The sequence below is a fragment of the Pezoporus flaviventris genome, unplaced genomic scaffold (assembly GCF_033815535.1).
Source record: "Pezoporus flaviventris isolate CSIRO_AGI_PZ_B2104156 unplaced genomic scaffold, CSIRO_AGI_Pfla_v1 ptg000002l, whole genome shotgun sequence".
NCBI classification, from domain to species: Eukaryota; Metazoa; Chordata; class Aves; order Psittaciformes; family Psittacidae; genus Pezoporus; species Pezoporus flaviventris.
In genome coordinates, this window is record NW_026892550.1 from 42,105,167 (window position 1) to 42,124,974 (window position 19,808).

The 19,808-nt window shown below is 38.5% G+C and overlaps 2 protein-coding genes and 1 long non-coding RNA gene across 4 annotated transcripts in view; all 3 read right to left on the reverse strand.

Annotated features, from left to right (window-relative positions):
• LOC133280945 (uncharacterized) overlaps positions 1 to 19,808 on the reverse strand; it is a 185,943-nt gene that overhangs the window by 40,043 nt on the left and 126,092 nt on the right. The window lies entirely within an intron of this gene.
• Positions 1 to 19,808, reverse strand: part of TDO2 (tryptophan 2,3-dioxygenase) — a 68,219-nt gene that overhangs the window by 39,879 nt on the left and 8,532 nt on the right. The gene's annotated exons all lie outside the window — the stretch shown is intronic.
• The window catches only part of GUCY1B1 (guanylate cyclase 1 soluble subunit beta 1), a 41,990-nt gene continuing 37,087 nt past the window's right edge, over positions 14,906 to 19,808 (reverse strand). For both annotated transcript variants that reach the window (XM_061475942.1, XM_061475951.1), the window contains exons 12-14: positions 19,546 to 19,700; positions 19,116 to 19,242; positions 14,906 to 16,224 (exon numbers count right to left, since the gene is read on the reverse strand). In XM_061475942.1, the coding sequence (XP_061331926.1) occupies positions 16,201 to 16,224; positions 19,116 to 19,242; positions 19,546 to 19,700 (306 nt within the window). In that variant the 3' untranslated portion in view covers positions 14,906 to 16,200. The remainder of the gene's footprint in view (positions 16,225 to 19,115; positions 19,243 to 19,545; positions 19,701 to 19,808) is intronic.

Sequence of the window (19,808 nt, forward strand, 5' to 3'; positions counted from 1 at the left end):
AAACAAAACAGTAATATTTTGCATTGCTCCCTTCCCTGCACTTCTTATTCTTCCTACTTTTTATTACCTGGAACTATTTAACTATGCTAAGAGTGAACTTTGGAAAGTCTCACTTTCTTTCTCATGTAAAGAAAAACAGAATTTTTGCCTAAAATTTTAAAGAATTACCAATTTTTTAAAATAACATAGCAAGTCATACTGACATACAATGCAATTTAACATTTCTGAACCAGTTCTCCATTTTGTGGGAGGACATAATAAACACATCAAATTAATACACACAAGCTTCTTAACCACCATAAAGCTGCATTGCTGAAAAAGCATTTGCCTTATTAACAATGAAGTCTTTGCTAGTCACTTACAACAGTTACACGTTCCAGTGAGGGATACCCTAGCTTTGCCTATCAGAGTTAGGAGTATGCCTAAGAACTTCTACAGTTTTATCCATCTGTCTGAAATACATTAAAAAATTAATGAGTCTGCAGCTACCATGGGGAACCACAAGGCACCTGAGTGGATGGCAAGTGGGCAAACATAGGTCAAGTTCAGAGTTTAATCACAGAATCACATGAAATGCGTTACCTGTGTCATATTAAAAATCAGTGAGGGTAAGATTTTGTGGGTTTGATGCTGAATCAGGCTTCCTGAATGTTTATTCCTTTAGAAGCACTCAGAAAAGCTTTTGTGCTTTCCTACTTCTGTGTGGGCCTATGGAGCAGTAGTGGTTAATAGTCTAATGTTTTTAAAGAAGACTTCTGTGATTAAATAGAATTCCAAAAATGTGGAATAGTGCAGTGTAGATAGACATGCTTTCCACTGCTCCCAACACTAAAGCTCATAGAACAAGTTTGCACTGGAGGGGGGCCTTGTGTTCTTTTTGAGTACAACATCTGAGTAAACAGCATGATATTTTTTAAATATGAAAGTTAATAGGATAATTTCAATTTATACAATTGAATTAGACAGTATATCTTTAATGCATGTCTTTCTCTAGAATAGGTCTTTACAGTTCTGCACAAATTCATGTTTCCTGACAGAATCTATCAATCAGAGCCTCTGATGCAGTTGGAGGTGCCAAACAGACTGGATGGAAATCCTTAAGGGGAGGCTGACAGAAAACAGTCTTGTAAAAGATGCACCCAAGACTAATTTTAAGACAACATAATAAAGGATTATCCTGATTTGAAGCATTGGCTTCTTCTCAAGTAACCATACATAATAGTAATAGGTAACTGTTCACTTGAAAACTTAGTTTTCTAGACTTCAGACTAGCACCATACAGACTTTGCTAATCAAAACATTTTTACATTAGAAAGCTTACAAAGGCTACAGCATCATACCTTCTTGAACGATGGTTCCCCAGTTGGCGCCTGGGCTCTACAACCCTCAGACTACTCAGAAGCATGCCTCTGTGCTCTTATGTCAATGCCGTGCCAAAAACTCCAGGCAAGCAGTCATAGCCATTCTCTGTAATTCACACTATTATTCCATACTGTCTGCTCAGATTCAGCCACTATTAATGAATTATTTTCTACACAGAAAGTAGTAAGTGTACTGACTAAGCAGCCAAATCTTTAAAGTTAGATATAAAATAACGAAAATGCTACTATTTGGCCATCACTGGCAACAGCTTCTCATCTACAAAAGTCCCAGGATTCAGGAAATGAAGGAAATGGTTTTGCTTCATAGAAAGAGATGCCTCGATTTTACTCCTTAGTAACTGCAGGCTTAAGTGGTCTTAGGTTAACTTAGAGATATTTTTGCTCCGTTCTTTTTTATTAGTAATTTCTGCTGGGACTTTTCCCCCCCATCACTATCACCAAACACACACACACTTGGAACAGCAGCTGTACAAAAACGTCTATCTAACCCACTGTCATCCAAGGCACATTTTTGCCAATGTAGAGGAAGAATGGAAAGAACACAGCAAACATACTGCAATATTTCCCTAAAGATTTCTCCCAGCTTCAATAGTTTACAGCCATGGATTTCTTAAGCCAGAAGAAATTACGGGTTTGGAAGCTGGAATCGGGTATTATCTGGCTCGTGGATAAAAATAAAAGCAGAAGAAAGATTTAACACAGTAATCCAGCATCCCTTGTATTTTCAAGATCAAAGTGGTTTGTGGCTATCAATCACAACTAATTTTTTTTCTTTCCTTCTACGAATAAAGACTACAAAAAAGAAAATTAGTATTGTAAGGACTAAACAAAAGAAAGCTGGCATCTCTTCTTCTGTGTCAAAAGTTCGAGTGAAGTGAAGCACAGAACATGCTAAAGAATGAGCAAAAAGACCCCAACAAGCCAACAGTTCTCTGAAAGAGAAGGTACTTGCATCTTTGCTTAGTTTAACAAGACTAAAATTACTTTTGCTTACTCCACTGACTTTAGAAAAGGACAGCTGAAATCGCTGCTTGGTTATAGATTCTTCTAACATACATGGCAAAAGTAGCTCTGAAGAAAGCTGAACAAAGGCTGGTGTTCTGCCCAAAGTCAAGTGACAGACTCAGATGGCTTTTTTGCAACAATGGCTTGTGATGAGATTATATAAAGCAATTGATTCCCCAGCAGAGCTAAATTTAGAAGTGTGCTGTGCAGCAGAGCAGAAGTAAGGGTGCTTTTGTACTTTGATGTATGACTACTGTTCTATTAAGGCAACAGGATTTTTTGAAGTTTTTGGAAAATATTCTGCTTTACTGTCTATGCAAAGATGACATACCTATAAGGGCAGCAGAAGCAAGATATTTTAACAGTTCGATCAGATCATCTCCCAGCTTAGCATTACTTTGCTGTTTATTTGTTTTGTTTTCACAAGTGCATGCCCAAGTAGAGATATTAGCAAGCTTTCTGCATGCTTATTGTTTGATTCTAAAATGTTAGTCCTAACAATGAAATTAGTGACATGATTGGGAAAGCCCCCCAGGCTCCTTCCAAATCCTTGCCTAATGTGCGCAAAAAGATGAAACACGGAATTCTGTAGCTAGAAATGCGCCAGCCTGACGATGACACCCTCCCACTGGTCCAAAGTAGTGATGCACAATAAAAAATAAAATTGGGACATTTTAAAACGCATTCTGCAGAAGTTGTTAAACTTTATTTAATACTGTACAGAATACCATGCTGTTGCATACAACATTTTCTGAAGAACAGAGGAAGGTATTTCTAGGTTGTGTGGATAATGACCTGTGTTTGGTTGCTCTGTATTTTATGATTGTATTGTTGCATTCTTTTATGCATTGTATTCATTTCCATATCCTTGGGCAGCACATCAGAATATCACAAGTAGCTCCTGGTACAAGGAAGACAGCTTTATGATCTACCAGATAGAGAACTTGTCCTGATAGATTGGGATTGAGGGAAGTTGGAGATTGTTAAAGACTTGCATCACATTTTTTGAGAAATTTCTTTAGCTCATTTCCTTTCTTCTTCTAACTAAGATATTTCACAAGTCTACTATTGCAATTTATGTGTCAGACATCTCTAAAGGAGTGCCAAAAAGTAAGGATTTATTCAAGGAGATATTCGTATTTTGGCCAAAGAGCTCAGGAAACGGGCCTGGCACTTGCTTATTTGCCAAAACAAAATGAACACAGAACAGCCTGTACAGGAGAAGTATTTGGATCAGACTTTTATGGAGTAGATTAATTCATTGCAGCAAATCGCCAGTAGATGCCCCACTAACTTTAGACTTCTGTTCCCCAGCCTTCTCATGGGTGGAGTTGATTTCTCAACATCTTTTATGGAATTACTCAGTATAACTTCAAACCGTCTGATTAATGATGTATGAGTGAGGTAAATATTTCAAAAGGAGTGCTGGCAAACCTGACATTATTTAGCCTGAACAGATAGCATCTTTGCTGCACAATGTTTAAATTCATTTCCAAGGTAAAAGAGCAAAAATATACAGCCATCCCCATTCTGCATCAAAATAAGCTGATCAAAGTATCTCTCAAGGAGCTTATAGAAACCAGCTGAGTTTTCTTGCTTAAGAAAATACTGCTTAAGTTAAAATAAGAATTTCCACAAAATAAGAATCACCAATTCTTTAAGCTGAAACTATGCAGTAAAACAGGAATTTCCCTATACACTCACTCAAGTTTGGTAGCTAGCTGTGTCTATCCTCTCACCCTGATACAAGTGGTCACACCATGTGTGAATCTGTGCTAGCGAAACTTCAGGAAAGCAGTCTTCCTCAGCAGAGTAATACCCCATGGCAGCATGATATAAGCCCGTGGTTTCTTATGGCTCCTTTCCACTTTAGCACTGCTCTGGGGTTTCTCTGTATTTTGGAAATCCAAGGATCATCATGAGATTCTAAAAAATCCCAGACCTACATAAACCATAATGGATCACTCATACTGCCTGTCAAAGTACACAGTATTTTAGAAGTGCATATCCCTTATTACGCTATAAACATTAGTACATCTAGTCACTGTAACTGTATCCTAAGTTAAACACATTCTCAGACTGAGACTTGATGTGCTATTAAATTTAGGATACAGGAAATATTGCCAAGCTCATACTGTAGTAATTGCTTACTGCAATGTTGAAACATGACTCGGTTATTAACCATAAGCTCTGTATGAATGGGGTAGAATGGGATACTGCTGTAGATCCACAGCTAGTATCACATCTTGCTGATGCTGCTTATGACCATCCCTTGTCCTGTCAACCCTCTGGCACTGTAAGTCTCCCTATGCACCAGAAGCAACTCACCTCTGCTGACTCCTCACTAGAAATGAAGTGTCCACAAGAAGAGGGGAAGCTTCTTTAGAAGATAAAAACTCCCAAATGCTCTTCCCACTGCACACACAACCAGTGTCCAAACAGGGGCTCCCTCCCTACCCATCTCCTATCCCAGGACAGATGCACTCAAGGTGATAATTTTTTGTTTGGTATTTTTTAAGCCTTTTGGGGGATCAGGAGTGCTTCTACAAAACTTCTTCAGGAGTGCTTCCACAAAAGAGAGATAGAGATCCACACACGTACCTTTTCTTTCCAGACTCAAATACTAAAACCCTTCTACCTCTAGTAAAGCATGTCATTTTTCTGTATGAAGCCTGATTAAGCGCGTATCTTGCTTTTGCCTTCATAATTGTGGGTTTTTCAATACGAAAAATGACCCTGAGCCTAGAAAATATAGTAATACTTCCCGTATGCTGCAGGGTCCTTGATGAGAAGAAGGTTTGTAGTCCACATTATAATTGTTAGGATTTCTGCTTACTTTGCAACACTTTCAAAGCCACTCTCAACTACCCTCTTGTTTCGAGTTAAAGTGACTAACACCTAGATCAACACAGGTTGTGGCCTTCATGGGTCTCAATCTAAGCACAGCATTGGGTTTCTTTACCTACATCTACCTATTCAAGACTTGTCAAGTAGGCATTCAAGGCAGGATTCATGACTATATATTTGACCATTGTGACGTATCATCACATACTTAAAAGCTTCATTTTAGACTGCAAATGAACCGAAGATCAGAAATAGGAAGAGTTACAAGAAGGAAGACTTTTGTACACAAGCTGTGAAAAATGTGGGCTTTGGAGCTGCACAAGTGCCATGGAATACGCAAAACCTGTTCATTAAAAAACAAGATTTGCTTCTGGTGTGGTTCAGCTCAACCCATGCCTCCCACAACAATGACTCAATTGTTAGTGCAGTTTCCATAACTGATACTCCCAAGAACTTTAGCTAAGAATTTTAATATAACCTCTTTTCCTGGGGTAACCAACAGGTCTTTGTATACAGTAGTTGACGAAGAAAACATATTTAGAAAGACTATGACTCCTGCTAATAGGACTAGCCCTGGTGGATGTTTTCCTGTTGGTCACCTGGCCTGCTACATTTGTAAGCCTGAATGAATCCTTAATGCTTCTAGCCACCATCTGCAGGAACGGTATTATTTGTCACAGACTTGATGCAGACTTCAATGGAAATTTTTCAATCCAAAACTGCCAAACAACTTCAGCCCATGTCCATGTAAACTCACAGTTTGGGATCTACTCTGGAAGTGCTACATCATATCTCGATCTTTTCCTGCAGTCCGAATAAATGGAATTTCTTTGAGCTGTTTTAGTTCAAACTTCTGAGCAATGTACGAATGAAAAAGGCAAATAATGCCCCACATGAAACAAACCAGGTATGAGAAAAAACCCAACCATTTAACTGGAGAAACATCACAAAAAGAAGAGAAAGGGTTAGTTTTCAAAAGAACAGAGTATTTCTTGTTACACTTCCGATAAGAGGTATGGTCCGTATCTCTGAGGAAAATGAGAAGGGCTGAAGGTCCAAATAGTTCCTGTGCTAAGGAAAACCCTACACATTTGCCTTCTTTCCTAACCTCTGTGTCTTTTGTAACACCAAATAGGAAATATGCCTTCTAAACACAGAACCTGCTATTGAGTTTGCACTCCACAATGGAGTTAAGCTCTGCTAATTAACCCTTACAGGAGCTTTCATCACGCTCTCACAGTTTAAGGTCAATAAATATATTTCGGAACTCAACTGCATAATTCTGACATTGTTCCTTTCAACAGAGGAAAGAACATAAACACGTTCACAAACTGATCAGTCGTTTACATGATTTTAAGACCAGCCCCAGGGTGCCCTGTAAGGAAAACGTGCAACATTCACTTATCAATATGGATTTCATTTACAACAAAATCCCATGCAACAGTGCAGTGGTTAGAGCTAGACAGATTCTGGAGGGTTACATCAAGAATAAAATTTGGCTACTATTTTTCAGTCTCCCTATCTGCATTTATAAACACTAGGTTACCCAAAGGCTCTCTACCTTCTAACAATCAGCTGAAAAAGGTTGGGAGTTTTTGAGATTGGTAAGCAATCAGCCATCAGAATGGCTGTCCTGCTGAGAAAGCTACAAGAGGAACGGATTTATATCATGTATTCTGACTGCATGACTTTGCTATGTATTACTAACCACAGATTAATGAAATAAAGCATATACAGGGCTTGTTAATTAAAATAAATGCACAGTTTACATGCATCAACAGATGAACTTCCGCCCTAAGAGCGTGAAGGATAACAGAACAGACACCAGATACCAGGCAGTGCCCAGCCTCATAAAAACAATTCTTTTAGCCATACTTACAGAATCAGTGCCCAACCTCTGACACTTTTTTTCTTGTTAAAAGTGAAAAAAGCAGCAACATTGCTTTACAATGCTTCTTCAGGTGCTGATGGGAAGAAAGTCCTCAGTAGGGACCAGAGCCTCCAGCACCTTACATGCCAATCTTCCTTCCCCCAGTCCCTTGCAGCCACAGAGCCATACCCCTTCTGCTACAGACCAAGGCAGGTGCTGCTCATGCAAATGCCCAGAAAATGAGAGGGGCCCAAATGTGGCCTAATGCTCAGAAAACATCAGTTCTCCTTTGTCCTACAAATTTCTGATTATCTATTCCACCTGCCTCTGTAGGATCGAAACGGGCATCAATGAAAAAGCCACATAGTGCTTAAAGCTATTCCCCAATACAGCTGTGTGCCAGTGGGTGGGGGTTGTTCTTTTCATCACCTGATTTCCTGCTTATGTCCCTATTCTGATTTTTTTTCATCAAGCCATGCACTGGCAGAATTCACACATATTCTTGCATATAAGGCAGAAGAAAGCCGGTTTTGTTTTTCCACAGGCAGGGAGTTTCCCAGGATGTGCTCCTTTAGAAGCAGGAGACATTCCATCCTGACCCAGCTACTGTGGTTAGTAGCACTAGTGGCTTATGGATGTTCGCAAGTACACGGAGCAAGTAGAACTATTCTGATAAATGCAACCCAAAGTTTCTATCTCCACTGTTGAGACACATGGAAGGGAAAAGGGATTGTTACAGGAACAGCTGAGGAAAGGAAGCAAAGACTCTAGCATCAGTCCATCCGGTTTATCCAGATCCTCATAAATGAAGATTGTGCAGTAGTTTGAAACTGCTAGAATTGTAGAACAAAAGCATCAGACTTAGGGGCTTTTGGCATACTCCACTGTGAACAACAGCCTGGAAATAATATACCTTTTTTTCTTCCAAGTGTTTTCAATCCTGTCTCCAATTCAGTAACAATTAATGAAACTTTTTTTGTATATTCACCAGAGGGCTGTGGTCAAAATGAACATAAGACAGAAGAAATCAATGTGCAAAATGGACTACCCTGCATTAAGAGTAATACTGTTGGTCAGTAGAAACTGGAAACTCCTAGTAGAGAAGTGAAGACTCCACAAGAGAAGCCACTGCTGAAGTGCTGACAAGCTCTTTCAAATAACTAATTCAATTGACAGACCAGTTAAGTGCCCTAACATATGTTGTCTTGCAGAAATGTTGCAGTTGCTGCAAGACCCCAGGTTGAAAAGACAAAGGGGGAAATAAAATTGACAGTTATGCAAGCAGAAATAACACAAAATATCTTTGAGGAACTATCCATGAAATATGAAATGGAAAGTTTAGAAAGATGTGGTATTAAGGTATCTTTGGCTTGGAAGTCTTACTTAAAATAAACAATTGCCTCTTCAAATAGGATCTGTTTTGTAACAAGTTTTTGTTGCTTTTAGGACACTGCTAAAAGCTTCCTGTAAAGGGAGTTCTAGGAATGTTGTCTGCCACTTGGGAAAAGTTTAACTCATTTATCTTGAACTGGGGTTGTTATGTAGCACTGCTGTTACATAATCCTTGCAAAAAAGTTATGAATAGAATTTTAACCATCTCTTATGCAAATACTGGAATATTTTATCTTCATTCATAACAGGTTATACATACTCTTACACATGACAGCTGTTAAAATGCAAAGTATTGATACATCCATCAGAAGCAAAACATCTGGTTTGTATATTCCTGAAGTGAAATGTAATGAACCGCATGATGTATTTTAAATATCTTTAACACCACCAGTATCAGATGAACAAACCACAAACATTAAACTGATGTCTGAAGTCCAAAGCAGTTAGAAGTCAATTAGAACTCAAGAAGGGAAAGGCTTGTCATTTTCTTGGGGGTGGTGGGGGGCCAGTGAACCAAAAGGATGGACAATGTCCCTTGCTAAGGGTACAGCATGGTTTGGGGGCCATTCCCCCAGGAAATAAGGTTGAAGTGAAAATTGAGGTTGAGCCTATCGCAGAGGTAGAGATCTGATTCTTAAGCCAGCATTTTTGTCCACATAGCCTTTCAAGTGTTATAAAAGGAACAATGGAAATGAATATAACAAATTTGACAAATCTTTGTGTGTTGAAGGAAGCAATTGCTTTCAAAATTAAATATTTTCCTGCATAACAAAACTGACCTTTTCTCCCAGCAATCAAAGAAAAGCAGCTGTTATTTCCATGGTCTTCCTTAGGAGAATTGAGTATCTCAAAGAAGCTAGATCTTCCAACAGCTGCTGACTTCAGATTTTGCACTCTGTATGTGACTCTTACTATGAGGAAGGGTGTACAGGACACAAATAGGTGCAGTTCAAGGCACCTATTTGGTCAGTGATTAATTCCTTATCTTTTAAACAGGAGTACTGCAGGCACAACAAAGAGCTAACCACCTGCTAGTCAGGAGAAAGCCAACAACTAGGAAAGTGGCCCTCTGCTGCTTCCCTAATACCTGCAAGATCCTGCTTGCTCTAACCAAAAGCAAGCCTCCAGCAGCCAAGGTAAGCATATTGTCTCCAGGCTATGGGCCAGCTGCTTCTCTGTACCCTTTTGCCAAGATGGCCATGTCGTGGTTTAAACCCAGTCAGGTAACTTGTTCACTCACTCCCCACCTTCTTTCCCTCCCCCTACTCCTGGGGGGACAGAGAGGAGAATCGAAAAGAATGCAACTCCCATGGGTTGAGATAAGAAGAGTTTAGTAACTAAGGTATAACACAAATCACTACTGCTACCACCAATAATAATAATGATAAAGAAAATAACAAGGGAAGAGAATACAACACCTCACCACCAGCCAACTGATAACTCGCACCCCCAGCCCGACCAAGCTCTGACTGATACCTCCTCCAACCCTGCAGTCTCCCAGCCCTTCTGGCTAACTCCCAGTTACATCCTGGGCATGACGTGCTGTGGTATGGAATACCTCTTTGGTCAGTTTGGGTCAGGTGTCCTGTCTCTGCTTCCTCCTGGCTTCCCTCCTCCCTGGCACAGCATGAGACTCACAAAGTCCTTGGCCAAACCAAAACATCATTGTTATCAGCTCTGTTCCCAAGCTGAAAGTCAAAACACAGCACTGCACCAGCTACCAAGGAGGAGAAAAATGACTGCTACTGCTGAACCCAGGACACCATAGCAGGGGAGGTTGACAAGAACCTGGAGGTGCACAGTCCTGCAGACACAGCGCGCTCTTTGCCCCTTCCCTGTCTGGCAGCAGGCTTGTGATTGCTCATCAGACTTCTGGGTGTCCCTTCTGGGTATCTTACACAGTGCTGGGACAAAACCAGTCACCAGCACCAGGTCACCTCTTGAGGCCTTACTCAATATCTGCTCATGAATCCACACCTCCAGAGGCACTGTCCTCAATCAAGGGAAGAGATGTAGCGTGCCATCTGTGCCCATCACTGATCCCACAGCGATCAACATATTTAAGTTGTGCACTTAGTAGGTAGGTAGGTACAATCTCCTGCACCTCCTTTCTCCTTTTTCCAAGTGAGGGCATATGAAGGTTAGGCCATTTGGAGAGTGCGAGAGGAAGGGTAATAGAGCATTTGCAACCAAAGCTACACTGTGTGCAGGTTCTCTGATTAATTTTGCCTTTTATTCCTCCTCATTCCTGTAAAACATCTGCAGTCTTATGAATTATCTCGAGTCATGATCCATCTGTGGAAGTGAATTATTCCTGCAGTCTGTGTGTTTGTTTAACCCAGAATTTACTGGCTGCCTTCACTAAGAGTTTTGCCTGGGTATTTGTTGCAAACTCTTACATCCTGTAACACAGCTAATGAGGCTACAGTCCCCTCTCTTGGCAGAGGTGATGGCCCAACACAACGTCAGCCAGCCAGAAGGACACAGAAAGACAACCTCCACTCTACAGGAACATGGTGCAATGTTTGTACTCATGTCACAGCATAACAAACATAAAGTAACTCAGCACCAAACACACAGCTCATCAATTAGCTGCTCATTTACAGGGAAAGCTTTATCTTCTAATCGTGTATAAACAGATAATAAACATCAAAACATGGCAGGGTAAAACTATCAGATTCACAGCAGCTTCTCCTAAGACTTCAATTCAAAAAAAAAAAACAACAACCCACAAACAAAAGACACATTTCAGGCAGCTCCTGTTCCACCCTTGTATGACCTGTTGGACATCATCTTTTCTGTTGCTTCAGGGCAAAGCAAGGCCCTTCCGTTACATCTTCCCAAATGTTTTACAGCATATGATACTTTCCCTTTAGCCAGTTTTGAGTTGCTGCCCCAGAAAAATGACTCTTCCCTGCTCCAACAAAGCACCTCTACCAACTTCACTACCACTACCTCAGGATGGTGCTGAAAGACAGGTCTGAATCTGAGAGCTATAGGCAGGATCACACACAAAATAATCATTATGGCTTTGTCAGCCTTGCAGAGCTCTCAAAACCTGATACCGGCGTCTGTGATATCCATTTTGTTGCCTTCAAGACTGTTTTAACGTTCTACACAGATTGCCTGGTATTATTGTAGCAACAGGGAAGAAAATACTAGCACCCAGAAGCATTTAATTAGAAAACATGACATCATCTGACAGAGACCAGGCTCCTCCATTAGTTCAGAAGGAACATAAAACTGGGACTGGCAGCTCTTCCAGTGGAGAGCTACCCAGACAGATTTATTGTTTGGCTACTGCACGATCTCCCATGTTCCAGCAGCTCTTACTTTTGCAGGTTCTTTCTGAACAATTTATTGGAGAGGTTTTAGCCTGTTGGGGCCAGAAATGAAGATTATGAAAATAATGAAGATAATGAAAGATAATGAAGATAATGAAAAATGAATGAAGGAAAAAAGGAATTAGTGGCCTTTTTGAAGTGTTGGCTGAAGTGAAGGTTCATTTTGTTTTTTTTTAATAGTCTATGGCACTCAGTCAGAAAGCAGTGTTTCCTACTGCTGCAGTGCCATAGTGCCAGAAATATGTGGTCCTAAGATAAGTTAGTACCACAGTTAAAATGTGACATACCTGGGAACGCAAGAGACAATGGAAGTTGTCTTCAGCTGTAGTACTGTGTTTTCCAACATTTACCAAAGATACCACACCTGGAAAATTAATCACGCCCAGCAAGGAGACTAAGCAAAAAACCTAGGACAAGTATTTCTTAAACAGACGTTGAATTTTTCTTGGCATCTGTAGGATAAAACAACAACTAATTACAGCTTAAGAAAATATTGACATCTCCATTTTAACAATGTATGTACACCAAACCTTAAATTTACACTGTATGAGGTGCAGATGAGAAAACAATGTTTGTTTGCAATCTGAGACACTTTCTGGTCATTGTAGTTGGAGCTCAGGTGTTCCCCTCCTGTGCCTAGCTGAACCCTTCCCTGCCAATAACTGTGCAATAAAACATGTTTTATGTTAAAAAGAAGGACTGCAAGGACAGGGACCTTGAAAGTAATTACAAAGTGGTTTGATTTTCCACACGGTGCATTACAACACTACGCTCATACTGGTGTAGGATTCGAAACCAGCAATACTGAACTCAGAGTTTTATTTCTCATCTGAAAACCATGGCCATGTAGTTTTTGTGTGCTGGTGCTTGGGTTTTTTTTAAACAAAGGTCCAAGGACTATTGACCTAATTGGTCTCCACTTCTGAATTATGATTAACACCAGCTAGGAACTATGAACACTTTGTCTGCACTCAGCTAAGTTGTGTCATTTTAATCACAAGTCAGTTGTTTCAGCACTGGACAGGTTACAACACTTATCAAAGTGTAAAATCAATTTTGGAAGGCTAAAATGACCCTGGGAACCTGCAACAGAAATAAACCACACAGGCTTCAAGCCAAAGGTGTCCAGCATATGAACAGCTGAAAACAAATGTGTGCTAGCATTAGCTGACTGCCGTGAGTTCATAGACCCTCACCACATAAAATCGCTTTCCTTGAAAGTACAACTGTACTGTAGCATAAAGTTTGCACTAGGTGCTTTATATGTATTGAAATACCCATGATCATCTCTGAAAAAAAAAACCAAACATTAACAAAGGCAATGCTAACTTGACTGTTGGGTATTTGGAATAGTCTGGAACAAAACCTTTATAACAGAGAACACACATCTTCATCCCAGAATAATAATCACAAAATTGTTCTTATATTCTTCGATTGTTATCTCCAAAATAGTTGGCAGAAAGACCTATTGACCATTATGATGAAAACGAACATTAGCCTTTTCCTGCTCATAACAAAGAGTGAATTGGTGGAGACAGCAAGTATTGTTACAGTTTTTCCACAACTGTTTCCCAAAACTAGCCAGAAGACTCAGGGACAGTAGAGAAGAAAATAAGTAACACCTTGTATGTGCTGCTCTGGCTTGGGGAATAATTTTTTTTTTCTTTAAATTAGCACAGCTCTGCTTACTGGCATATTATTTGCTTCCCCCTCCTTGCCAAATAGGTGCATAAAATGACACCATTTTCAGACTCTCCTCCAGTAAAGAAGGATCTTGTTAAATGAAAAATAATACAGATCCTCTGTGTGTCCCTGGCAGTCAAATAAAACAGGACTGTAAGTCCAGTAACATCACTTTACTTGGAGATGATATGCCAACACAGTAACTGACAGAATTCATATACGGTAGCCTATAAGCTCCTTTTTATATTGCTATGATGACTACCTGCTGACTGTCTGGAGAGGATGAATACCAAATTCTCTTCAAGTTCTTATGCTGCTAGGACATGATGAACCAACTTTTCTCTTCTTTTTAGCTCTGGAAATGCACTGAATAGCCATTTTAGTTTGTGACAATATACATACATATAGTATTGACCTATCTACATAGTGAACAAGAACCATATTAAAATACAGATGACTCAGGCCTTCCTCTGGCTCCATGGAGACAGGTGTTACTGACACAGCTATCAAAGCTTCAGAGTACAAGTGTGTCTGTTGCACTACACAGCTTGGCTGCAACACAGTCAAATATTTATTAGCTTTACATTTCACTGGAGTTTTCTTCAAAGAAAAGATTCAGAGCCTCAAGTTCCACCCAGCTCTTATTCATATCAGATGCCAGCATATCATTTCCTGTCTCCTTCTTGTGCATGTGATTGTCTTTCAAATGTGAGCTTATAAACATTATTAAGAAGGTGAAATATAAAGGCAGAGCAGCATTTGAGCGTTCTTCCACAGCTGGAAGTATTATACAGAAACTTCAGTTACTTCACAGCCATTTGCATGAATTATGTCAATGCACAACTACAGCTGACACAAATCCTGTGTCTTTAGCAGTCACCATTAATGTTTTGGGAGGCTTGATTAACTTTAAGTGCAAATTGCTGTTGTGTAACTATTAGAGTGAGGGCAATCTCTCAGAGAGTGCTGGGATGCGCTGCTGACAGTGAGATGATGGAAAGGAATGTATGTGGCTTCCCATTCTTAAAGCTTTGGTTGGTAATGTACATCCTGCTCAAAGTGGATGGCTAATAATTTTTGCTTGTTAAACAACGTCCAAGTTTTCAGGAAGTATATGCATTTTTGTGACCTCATCTACTATTTTTGGAGCACTAATCTGCACATTTTGAACACTAATTTGAGGACGTGGACCATTAACATGAATATGGGAGAATCTTGGACATTTGCAAATATTGGAACAATGACCTGATAAATTATTTACACTTGGACTTAAATTATAGAATGGAGATCATACTTCTTTCGTGCGATCAACAAATCATCAACAAATGATCAACAACAATGAAATACAGCTTTCACCAAAAAGAAAGTCTCCACATTTCTGTAAGTCAGTGGAAAAAATAATTTATTGCAATTTCTTTTGCACATTAACATGAAACATTTATACATATATATTTTGTGCTGATAAGGTATACTAGATATAGACAAATTTATACACAAAATAATTGCACTATTCTATTTTATAATGCAAATATTCAGAAATTATCAGTCAGATAAGAACAGGTATTATTCACATAAAAATGCACTGTATATTGAAGTTATGGAAGGTTCACACATCTGAAACTGTCCACTTATACTAACTATATCAGCTGATAAAAGACGCTATGTCCCCTTAGAAGATTTGCATCCTTTGATTATCCATGATGCCTAGAATATTACCAGGTCCTCCCAAGGTATAAAATAAGTTCTAAAAATGAGAGAGACCGAACCAAAGGGCAACCATGACTACCACAACGGTACAGCACACCTTTCGATTCTGAGGGCTCCATCAGAAAAGAAAAGAATGAAAGCACTACAGGTGGTCTAAAATTGTCCAGCAATCTATGATTAACTTGACAACTTAATTTAGTTAATAAAAATCAATGACAAATACATTGCAAGTGAACAGCATTTCAGTAGAAGTACACTGGCACATGCTTCAAACGGCAATATCAGACAAACTACTGCTCCCTTTCAATACAGAAAATGTTTACATAGTGTAGACACAGGGAAAATATGCAGGATGATATCGGAAGAGGAACCTTTTTGTAACCAGGAATTTACAGTGCATCAAGTGTTACTCACAAAATGACTGGGAAGTATGGTAATAATAGAACTAAATCTGATAAACAATATTTATACAATAATTTTCATAATGCTGTTTTAGGTATTATTCTTTAAGATAGTTCTTCAGGTTCATTGTTCTGCCCAACAACTGAAATACCTATCTTTCCAGAAATGTCACTGACTGACATAACCACAATACTTCAGAGATGAAGATGAAGATGTGAAGCATCACACTGAAGTGGTTAGTTGTAGCGTGCATACTACAAAATTATTACTTGGCAGTAGGAAGGGCCACATGACTGACGTGCAAAAATGCATGTTAAAAAAAGAAAAGCTTGAAATACATGCTCATAGCAGAGATATAACAATACCAAACATCAAGGGAAAAAAAATTCCATAGCAAGCAAGCCTGGAGAAAAATGGTGAGTATGATTCAGGAGCAGGGAAAGGACAACGGTACTGCACATGGCAATGGGAGATATGATGTGAAATAACATCCATAACAATCTTACTGCCTGGCACCCTATCTGGAGACAGCATTGTATCCTATCCAGCGTCCTCTTCCTCTTCCCTCAGCTTAGAGAGCATCTTGATTTGTTTCCTTGAATGCATGCAAGTAGAATTTGAGAAGTAAGGAATTTTTTTTGAAGCAACAACATGGTGAGTCAGTGCAGTGACAAAACATAGTTTACAACTTGCAACCAATAACAGTAAATAATAAAAATAATAAAACACAGAATAGATAATACACATTTCTTTTGTATGTGTTGTATGTTGGAATGTAATTATTTCTTATGTTCCCTGATGAATTACCAGCTCTAACTGAGATACTTTAAACTTGCTCCCATCAGTAATGTAGGGACAGAGCAGAAGAGAGATATTTGAAAGTGAGGAATGATGGAAACTGCAGTCAAACAAGTGAAGCTTTCTGCGAGCTTTATTTTTCACAACAAATCTTTTTCTCATGAGAGAAGCTGCAGCTGAACTTCTGTTAAAATAATAATGATAGTAATAATCTTATAACATGCAAACAAGTGGGTAAAAAATTAACAATTGGTCACAGTTACTTTTGTTCTATGTGTATTTCTGATGCAATCCTAATTTTTGCTATAACAGTATCATGGAAGAGATTAAGTGGAAAAAAGTAAAGAGGCAGCAGTCCAAATCAACACTGATTCTTGTAAATTCGGTGTTTCTCAGAAGTAACTACTGCTCATGGTGACTGATATTAGAGATGTCAATTTAGCAACCAAGTCTGAGTTATGCTGCGCTGCTCCAACCTTATAGTTTTCTACAGGTTTAGCAGAAAGACACCATATTGTAAGCCTTGGTTTCACATCTCTATGCCGGCTCTAAGTATTTTATCCCCTTTATTCACCATGTATTAATTACTAGGCTTAAGGGTTAAATATTACGCTGACAGATCTGCAAATGCTGAGGTAATTACTCTCTAAGGGATATAATGGAGAATATATCACTAATGTGAATCTATTGTAGATTTAAAGATATTGGAGGTAGGAAATGTCACAGTAAAAGAATGATTAGCAGAAATATCTTCAGGATGATTAAAGAAATATTTTCATGTTTTCTTCTATAAGCCACTTGCAATATTCTGGAGTGACTTTTCAGGAAATTTACCATATGGTTTCTGAAAGAAATGTTAGCAGGCCATATTTGTTGTTATGAACAGTCCCCCTGAAATTAACGGCACTGCACATCATGATACATTAGCATGTGCATGTATTTGAAAAGTCAAGAGAGAATAAGATTCTGAAAAGAAAAACAAGACTAGACCCTTGTCTAAAGAAAAGCAATTACTCTAAAGTAACCAAACATAAAAAAATGGTTATCTGATTTCTGGTTTTGGATTACAGATGTCATGTACAACCTATAAAGTGCCTGAAATAACATGGAGAGTACCTTCACAAGACAAACTGCAAACAGTTCAGAAAAACTCAAAGGATAAAACTCAGTGCATCTTTTGTGTATGGACAGATGAAGTCATGCAAGTGAAAAGAATTAAAATATTATAGAGGACTATATTCTTTCACTTTTCAAACATGCATGAGGCTTAAACTAGGAAAATACCCATCTGACTCAGTACTCCTCTGAAAGTTTACATTTAAAATTACAATGTGCTTTGCTACAAATGATGCGACATAATTTATAATGCAGAAAAAGTGAAAGGTATTTAATTAAAATATATTTTAAGCACAACTATAGATTTGAAAGAACAGTAGCCATGTGAGATTAGTTAATCTCGATTTAGAATAAAAAATGGAAAGTATTATCAAAAGCGGCACTCAGAATATTACTGTAAGCAATATATACCAAAATCCAGACTTCAGTGTTAAAGTACAGGCTTTCCCCTGAAGTATGATACTGGTAGTTACCATTAAACAGTCAGTATTCAAATACTTGGGTACCAGTGGTAGTAAATCTGGATTAGATCTACTGAAGAGCCTACTTTAACAGCCTAAATTTCATTTTCAGAAGCACATCATTATTCAGATGTGTAACTGATTCCCGTGACTTCAAGAATTATTTCAGCCAAGGTAACTGATGACTTTCATTATTTTAGTAAAGTGTATTTTTAAGATTAAATACATTATCTTAAAACTCTTTTTGCATTAATTTAGGGCAAAATTCAAGCTATGTAAATAACTTTCACCCCTTTTTTCTCCCTGCTGACAATGGGTAGGAATGTATGCACCTGCTCAGCTATGGGAAATCAGCTGGCATACTGTAACCTGATTAAATGTCAAAGTTTGTAGCACACTTATGAGTTTAGATCTCATTGGCTTTCATTGAAATTTTGGTTAATACATGCCCAGACTTCTGAAATTGAGGGATAAGTTTAAAGACCACTCAGTGCTTGAAGGGCTTTATCTGACATCATTTTGAGAAGATTTAGGCTCATATGTAATTTAGAAGAAATAGTTTTCACCCTGTGTATTTCTAAAGCAAGACCTCTATTATGCAACAGTCTGAACAAGCAGATCCATCTGGAGTTAAATGACCACCATATCCATTGGGTGTGAACCTGCCTGCAAGCAGTTGCTGGACTATTGCCTAAATATTGAAGGAACATTTATTCACTCACTGTAAGAAAACAAATGGTGAATTTTGAACTGCTGATAACCAGACATGTTAGCTAAACAGAAATTGACATACTGCAAAATCTAGTACAGTGAAGAAATACATAAGAAAACGGAGACATAAATACTTGAACACTTGGCATTCTCTCAAGGAGTTTTTAAAGTACGAGAATATTTTTTCAGGGACTGCATAAACTGCAAAGACAAATTATCAAGGACTTTTATGTGCTGTCAAGATAGTAAACACATTAATGATACAGTGTTGTACAAAACATTTTTTCTAGGGAACATTTAGTTTTGTGAATGCAAATGGATCTCAGTGGTTTAGATTAAATTTGTCATGTTTATGCCTTGTTGAAAAAATAAAATAAAATTACATGGGGGTTAGTCATACCTCTGTCTCTGTACTTTTTCTGGACAAAAACCAAACCTGCATTGGTTCTTTTTTACCCTTCATAGAAACTGGACCCCTGTACTCCAGGTGGAACTGAGGATCTGAATTTTCTGGTGCCATAAGACACCTGAAATTAAGAGAAAACATGTAAGTGTATGCAGTCTGCATGCGTGCCACGTACTATATAAAATATTAAACATGATACAGATATGTGAGCAGCAACTGAGTCAAAGCTATCTCCAGATCATTATTACATTTGCATACCAATAAAGATATATCATAATGAGTCTGCATACAGTTTCACGAGAACTGATATGTTTAAATAACATGTTGTAGGACTCCTATCACTTTCAATTTCAGAGACACTTTGATGTTATGCTGTCAAAGTGATTTAAGATATCAACACCAATAAAAATACTGCATCACTCACCTGTAAGTATATTCAGAGACATTGATCTTTCCCTTTTCTCCAGTAGTTTCTGTTCTGCTTGTTAGATTCACTGTATTTCCAAAGAGACAGTAACGTGGCATCCTTTGGCCTATGACACCTGTGACTACCTCACCAGTATGGATACCTATTGTTATCTTTAGAGAGAAAAAAAAAAAAGTTTGAATATTCAAAATCAAAGCACCTAATCTGATACTTCTAACTAAATACAGGTATTATGCTATTTCTAGCTACTACAGGGTTTT